The sequence below is a fragment of the Numida meleagris genome, chromosome 26 (genome assembly GCF_002078875.1).
Source record: "Numida meleagris isolate 19003 breed g44 Domestic line chromosome 26, NumMel1.0, whole genome shotgun sequence".
Lineage (NCBI taxonomy): Eukaryota > Metazoa > Chordata > Aves > Galliformes > Numididae > Numida > Numida meleagris.
The window spans coordinates 3,209,238-3,216,935 of record NC_034434.1 but is presented as its reverse complement, the minus strand read 5'-3'; the positions used below and the strand labels follow the sequence as shown (position 1 = coordinate 3,216,935).

General features: G+C 56.0%; 1 protein-coding gene across 1 annotated transcript in view; it reads left to right on the top strand.

Annotated features, from left to right (window-relative positions):
• Positions 1,392-7,698, top strand: part of KPNB1 (karyopherin subunit beta 1) — a gene marked incomplete at its 5' end in the record, with an annotated part of 17,225 nt that continues 10,918 nt past the window's right edge. Inside the window, 7 exon segments of the mRNA XM_021377917.1 lie at positions 1,392-1,574; positions 3,115-3,315; positions 3,984-4,136; positions 5,074-5,133; positions 5,485-5,574; positions 5,982-6,092; positions 7,569-7,670. Of these exon segments, the coding sequence (XP_021233592.1) occupies positions 1,392-1,574; positions 3,115-3,315; positions 3,984-4,136; positions 5,074-5,133; positions 5,485-5,574; positions 5,982-6,092; positions 7,569-7,670 (900 nt within the window).

The window sequence follows — 7,698 nt, the reverse complement described above, 5'->3', positions numbered from 1 at the left end:
GCCAATGGGGGCGCGGCGGAGGGGAGCGGCCGGGCCATGTGCGGCCATGGCAGCGCCGGGGCCTTCCCGGGCGGGGCCGCGGGCTGAGAAATCCCGTCCGCCGCTCCGATATCCGCCCATCCCGGCGCAATGCAGCGGCGTTCCCCGTCCCGGCGGCACCGGGAACCCTGCGCGGCCCTCGGGGCCTTTTCGGCGCTGCCCCCGAGCGGGGGCTCGCCCCGCACCCGGGGGGTGGGGGTGGGGGGGATGCGTGGCACGGGGGTGTCCGTGCGGCGTGGGGATGCGGCTCTGAACGGGGATGTGGGTGTGGGGGGGGGTTGGGGTCAGACTCGGGGCTCTGGCGCTTCCATTGTTTTTCCCCTCCCCCCCCTTCCCCTCACAGGAACGATCCTTAAAGCTCTGAAATAACCCTAGAGGGAAACGCGAGGGCATTCCTGGAGCTGTGGGGTTTTAGGCTCCGTTTCCTCCTTAAAGGCGGTGGCACCCACGCTTTCGTTTCACCCTGTGAACTCTGAACCGCTCCTCGCTTCCAGCCGGGGCTCCCCAAAGGAGCTCCCCCAGGAGCAGCCGCCCCATAGGGGCTCAGCTGGGAGCTGTGACGGTTCGCAGCGCTTCCCCCTCCCCACCGTCTCCGCCTCAGGGTGCCCCGTGCTTCCCGAATTTCTCCTTTTCGAAGGCCCCGGGTGACGCGACAAAACCTCGGTGCGCTTGAGCGCTGCGCAGCGTCGCATCCGAGGCAGCCAACTCCTTAATTTCTGCCGGATTTGGGAAAGCGAAGCTGGCTCCTCAGGGCAGCGATTCCCGGTGCCCCCGGCTCCTCCTGGCCCTCCCGTCCCGTTGTAGGGAGCTGAGGACGGGGCTGCGTGCAGCTGCACGGTGTTTTGGGGAAGCCGGAGCTCGGCGCTTTTGGCCGTCGCGCGGCTGCGCTTCCTAGGCAGGTTTCCTTGGGAGGCAGAGCGCTTCCTGCAGCCGGCTCGGCGCTCGGGTTTTGCAGCTGGGGCTTCAGCAGCGCCTGGTGCGCAGCACCGTGCACCGACCCGCTGTGCCACGAGGGACGTGGGAGCCAGGTGGTGTGGGTGCTGCAGCCCTCACCTTGCACGCGTACGTGCTGTGCACCGACGAGCAGCTGAGCGCCCGCTGCACGAGTTCCCGTGCTGGGCTGGGGTTTGGCCTTTGCCTCAGAGCAAGGGAATGAGTAACAGTGCTCCCCGTTGCACTGGGCACCCCCCGGGAGGTGCGCATCCTGGTGCTCAGAGGATGCTGAGTGCAGGAGGTGGCGATCCCTGGGGTGAGCTGGTGAAAGCCGAGCGAGGCGCTGCCTCTTTGCAGGGGGGGGCTGGGTGGGGCCGGGCTGGGGTCCCAGCACCTTCCTGCTCCTTGTCTCTCTGCAGCCAACCTTCCTGGTGGAACTGTCCAGAGTGCTGGCCAACCCCGGCAACAGCCAGGTGGCGCGGGTGGCGGCCGGCCTGCAGATCAAGAACTCGCTCACCTCCAAGGACCCCGACATCAAGGCGCAGTACCAGCAGCGATGGCTCGCCATCGACGCCAACGCCCGCAGGGAGGTCAAGAACTACGTGAGTCCCGCGTTTCCCTGCTCGTCTGGTTTATGAGCCCGTTGGGTTCTCTTGGGATGGGGAGCAGCGAGCGCGTCCTCCCTCCTTTCTTGCTGAAGCTTTCTGGCTGCTCCCTCTCGGGGCACGTAGGATCATTGGATGGCCTGGGTTGAAAGGGACCTTGAAGATCATCCTGTTTCAGCCTACCTTGCCGTGGGCACCCGTAGTGCCATCGCGCTGTGCTTTGGTGCTGCGCTCTACGTTTAATCTGTAGAAGCATTAGGGTGAAAACCAGGCAGGTGTGAGGCTGCTGCTTTTCCAGTTGTCCTGTGTAAATGGTCCTACAAAGAACTGGGGTGCTGCTGGAGCAGTGGGCACGGCTTCCCCCCTCGATGACTTCTGGGCTTCTTTTGGCTTTCCCTGTACTGGAACAGCTTCCTCAACTGCTCTCCAGTCCCTTGCAAATGCCTTTGAGCTGTGCTCTGTGTGAGCACGCACATCTGCACAGGGCAAATCCCAAACAGGGAGCAGCATCCTGCGGGTTCTGTGCAGTGGGGCTCTGCCTAGAGACCCCTGAGCTAGTTAGGATTAACCCCAGGGCTTGCAGGGACACAAGTTCCTCATGGGAACAAAGGTGTGCTCGGCTGCGTGCAGCACTGTATGGAGCTGATGCAAGTTTCATGCTTTATATATTGCTTTTGTCTTAATAGAGGCGTTTGAGTCTGTATCTAGCAGAGTGAGGTTGGGTCATCGACACAGCTTTTTGCATTCATCATAGAGAAAGGAGATTGTGGCTCCTGTTGACTGTATGAGCTGTTGTGTTGTGTATTAAGTCTCACAGCCAGTGGACTGCTCCTTTGGTGTCAAACTAAAGCTGAATCCTTTGTTTCTTATCCAGCTGATGCGTTTGCTGTTTCCCCTTAACACTTCCCCATGGTGGGCTTGTCCTTCAGCTCTGGGCTTGCTGTTATTTCCATGGCTGCGTTGAGTGACCAATGGATGGGGTTGGTGGGGGCTGTTTGGGGTCTGGTTCCAAACCCCTTCCCCCAAGAGGGATGGGGGGGAGAGGGGTCATAGCCGGCTTGGGAGAACGTGAGTAACAGGAGGGACGGCGTTCCCTGGTGGGTGTTTGGGGAAAGGGAGGGGTGTGCCTGGATGCTCCGAAACCAGTGCCCCTCCCTTGTTAATTCTGAGAAACAGTTACGTAAGCATCCAAAAAAAACCAAAAAAGAGTCATCCGATTGATTGCGACTCGTCAGAATAGAATGAAATAGTTGGACTTCTTTTCACCTCTCTATCAGCAGCCTGGGGTTTGGGAGGATTTCAAAGAGCAGTCGCTTTGCTTCTGTGGCTCTGCTCTATGGGCCAAGCGAGGAGGAGCTGCTGGGTGCAGCCTGAAGGTTGCAACCGTGGCTGGGTTCATGTCAGGCATCGCAGGGGGAGAACAGAGACAAGCGAGTGGCCTTGCTGAGGGGGGGATGCGCTGTGTCTGTGCTAGCACGCACCAGGCTGGGAGCACGCTGCCCTGGTGGCAGCACCCAGCCCTGCTCTCTGCTCTCAGGTCCTGCAGACGCTGGGCACCGAGACGTACCGGCCCAGCTCCGCCTCGCAGTGCGTGGCCGGCATCGCCTGCGCCGAGATCCCCATGAACCAGTGGCCCGAGCTCATTCCCCAGCTGGTGGCCAACGTCACCAACCAACACAGCACCGAGCACATGAAGGAGTCCACGCTGGAGGCCATCGGGTACATCTGCCAGGATATCGTGAGTACATCTGAAGCGTGAGAGCTGTCCCGAGCTCTCCCCGCTCGTGTCTTCTCTTCCCTTTGTGGCACCTCTCCCTGTGAGCCGCGCCGCGTCCTTTCTTTCTTCCTCCTCGTCCTGAGGGGCTCTCCTAGCAGCAAACGCACGCGAACGGTGTCTGAAGGAGCTGACCTGCTTCCGCAGCACAAATCCAGGTCGCCTTTCAAAGTCGCTGTGCAGCCGTGGGGTGGGAGGGTGCTGGTAGGAAACTGCAGCCCCACGGGGGCCGGTTGGTAAAGCCTTGCAGGTGAGCGGCGAGCACTTGGTTCCTTCACGGGGCTGAGAAACTCGCAGGCCGCCTTCCTCTCATGGAGGGGTCTCTTTATCCTCAGTGAAGGAGGTTTGGATGCTGGGCAGGGGTCTCTTGCTCTCTGGGGCTCTGCCTGCAGAAGGTCTCCTGGTGTTATCAGTATCACCAACCATCTAACACAGAGTGCTCGCAGCAGCCCTGGGTGCTGTCAGGCCTGCTTGTACTTCTTACCTGGTTGTGTTCCGGTGCTCCCAGCAAACAAAGGCCTCCTTGGCCTTAATGTCATGCGATTTCTGCTGGTAGAACTCAAGCTTTGGTGATGCTTTCCAATATGAAGGAAGCTGTGTAACTGGCACGTAACTATCGACGCTCCTTTTAGGACCCAGAGCAACTTCAAGACAAATCCAATGAGATCCTGACAGCCATCATCCAGGGAATGAGGAAGGAGGAGCCCAGCAACAATGTGAAGCTAGCAGCTACGAACGCACTCCTGAACTCTTTGGAATTCACCAAAGCAAATTTCGACAAAGAGGTAAAGGGGCAAATGGCAGCAACCCTTGGTCTAAAATACGAGGACCGAATCCATGGTCTGTGAGGAGAAATCATGCACCACGCTGAGTTTTGATGCATAACCCCGTTGTATCTGAGACTTTGGATTCGTTTCCACGCGCCCGGGGCGTTCTTGCTGTGATGCAGAAGGGGAGGGGAAGCTCTCAGAGAGGTTCACCCATGGAAAAGAGGCATCGCTGAGTTCTGGGGGTAGATTTGAACTGACCTGAGGCTCGGGCCTGGTAGATGCTCTGCTTCCTGATCAAACTCTGCTCTGTAATGCTGCTGTGAGCGTACCCGCTTGGATCAGCGCTTTCTTTCAAGTTGCATGGCAGCAATCCAGCGCGCGCTGCCTCTGGGAATGGCTGGGGGAGGAAGGCCTGCAAGCCTTCAAAACAGGGGCTTCTATTGTGGGGGGGGCTTTTTCTTCCCCTGGTTTGGATGAGGGATATCCTCTAGGTCCCTCCCAGGGAGGGTATGGGAAGATGGAATGAATATTGAACCCTCAGCTTAGAGGATCTTTTAGTGAAAGCCTTTCCTAGATGCTGTCCAGCAGATGTGGATGGGGATCAGCTGGAGTGCTGCAAAATTGGGAAGGAGGTGCCCGACCGTGCAGTCTGTGTTTCTGTTGGGCTCCAGGGCTGTAAGCAGCCTGGGCATGCGAGTCTGTTCCTTCCTGCTCAGTGCAGGAGCATCCAAGTCCTGCCCCTCCAGAAACGCATCCTGGCTGAGTTCCGGGACAGTTCTTTGGGAGAGGAAGGATTCCCAACACTGCAGTGAATGCTGTGCTGTTCCTTGAGCTGTAGAAGTGTTGTGTGAGCCTTTGTACTGGGCCAGGCTCAAAAATGCATTCTCCATAGGAAGGCTTGCAAAGTTTTCAGAGCTTTTGTGACCCTAACGTTCTTTTGTTTCTTCTTCAGTCTGAAAGGCACTTTATTATGCAAGTAGTCTGTGAAGCAACGCAGTGTCCAGATACGAGGGTGAGTGAAAACTAAAGAATAAGGTGGTGGGTGAAAAGAAACGCCCTGATTTCATGGCTGTTCCCTCCCTGGGCAGCTGCCTGGAACTTGTAGCATCGTAACGAGCAGCAGTGCTACATGAAACAAACCGTGGGCTGTTAAAAAACAGACAGGCCTGCAGGTTCTCCAGCACAACGCGTGGCATCCTTCGTGTTAGCAGTATTAAATACTCAGGGGATTTGAGCTGCTAGGACCTTACTGGGTACGGAGTAAATGGAATTGGTGGAAGGGCTGGGGAAAGCCAGAGCTGCCCTTGTTTCTCTGAGGGCTCTGCTAAGCATCACGTCTTCGGTGTGCTCTGTGCTCTGGCAGGTACGAGTGGCTGCCTTACAGAACCTGGTGAAGATAATGTCCCTTTATTATCAGTATATGGAGACGTATATGGGTCCTGCACTTTTTGCTGTGAGTACTTGGGTTTCTCATGTATAACTATCCGAGCTCTACCTGTGCTGCTTTGTCTTCATCTGGGAGGAAACGTTTTCTTCCGTCCTTGAGTTGCTTTTCTCTGGCTGTGTCTGTGTGCTGCCAATGCCTCTCCCCCAGCAAAGTCCCTAAAACCAAAGCTGAGACCCCAAGCACGGGGCAGCGCTGGCTGCTTGGTTTGCCCAGCAGCCCTGCCTGGTGCTGGTGGCTGATAAATGCCTCCACGAGGAGGATGTCTTCACGAGCAGTAGCTACTGCAGCTTCTGATTTCGGATGATCTGGAGTCTTGAACCGCTTGGCCAAAAAATTGGGGTGCGTGTCTGAGGGGAAACGATGTGCTCACAACAACGTTCTTCTCTCCCGTCCTCTCTTTCTTGTTCCCAAAGATAACTATTGAAGCGATGAAAAGTGACATAGATGAGGTGGCTCTACAAGGAATCGAGTTCTGGTCAAATGTCTGTGACGAGGAGATGGACCTGGCTATAGAGGCATCGGAGGTGAGCTTGCAAACACCCGTGGTCTTGTCTCTGGGGGTGCTGCAGTCATGGTTTAACCACAGCTGGGAGCCCTCCTGTTCTCTGTAGCTCCTGCTACTGAATGAGAGCCCCCAAGCCCCTCGTGTGGCAGTGCTGGTCTGTGATGAGACATCATGCACCACTCTGATGCTCCGTGATGCATGACTGATAGAAAGCTGAGACCTGGGGCTGCACGGAGCCCACGAGGCGTGCTGGCTCTGCAGATAGCAGCTTCGCTTCGAGCTGCTGGCTTGGGACTGGCAGCTGTCTTACCCAGCCCTCAGCTGGGATTGATGGATTCTGCTGCTGAAGGTAAATGCCAGGCTTGGAGTTCAAGCAGCACAGTGGCCACCGTCCGTAACCGCCTCCCATAACTCGTGGGGTTGCTTTTAGTGCAGCTCCAATACAAGCTGTCCTGCTTCCCGGATTCGATGAGGATGAGCTGCCTTTTTAACCAAGCAAAATGGTTTTCATGCCAACCTGGCTGGGAATCAGAGCAACCCGAGATAAAGATTTCCTGACAGCTTTGATGAGTATAAGCTGTGACAGAGACGAGCTGGTTTCCTGGAGATGCTACATGGCAGCTACCTGAGTTCTCTTTAGCATTCCAGAGTCGAGCTAAGCTATAAGGTTAACCTAAATGCACATTAAGATGTATAGCAGGCACAGTCCAACGATGGGAAACTCTCATTGTCCTGAATTTCTTTGAGCTGTTGCTTTGTGAAGATGGCATCTTGAACTGCTGCAGTGTGTTCTGAGTTGGAAGGAAAGGTGTTTCTTCAATTACCCAGTGTCTGTGCCTGGTGGGCTCTGTATTTATGGGCTCTGTTTCTGGGGTCTGTTAGAGGCACGGGTGTCATTGTCTTATTCTGGTGTGGGAAAGATTGACTGCATTCTATAGAATGCATTTTTTCTGAGGTAAGCACAAAATCATGGGGTGACAGTAATCACTCCCTTTCACAGTGGGTGAATTTGGGGTGCTGTTCCCCATGCAGACGCTCTTTGCATAAATTAGTGGCACAGATCAATAAGAGCTTAAACTTTGGAGGCCTCTAGATGAATCATATCCATCTTTAAAAGCAGCTAAATATATATTTGTGTTGCCTGCCCAAAATAGCAAGGATAAAAGGACAGTCAGCGTGCAGGTTCAGCTTGTATGCAGAAAGACCTCTTGCTTTTCCTCCTTGGGGTCGCTTGTTAATTACACACAGCTGAAAATATTCCTGTTTGTGCCACGTGAGGAGGGGCCCTGTGCCTGTATGCAATGGCACACTGAGCTTTGCTGGTGGCATATGCAGCTGGACGTAGTGCAGGGTGTCCTTGAGGTTCCCGTGTGTTGCGGTGCCTCGGTGCTGGGAAGCAGGGGGAAGCACGCAGAAGTGAACTTGCATCTGCTGGGTGGTGGTGGATGGGCTGTGCACGTAGCCACTGAGAGTCGTGTCGCGTGCTTGTTTGCAGGCAGCAGAGCAGGGGAGGCCCCCGGAGCACACGAGCAAGTTTTATGCCAAGGGAGCGCTGCAGTATTTGGTGCCGATCCTAACGCAGACGTTAACAAAACAGGTGAGTTGCAAAGCGCGTGCCAAGGGAG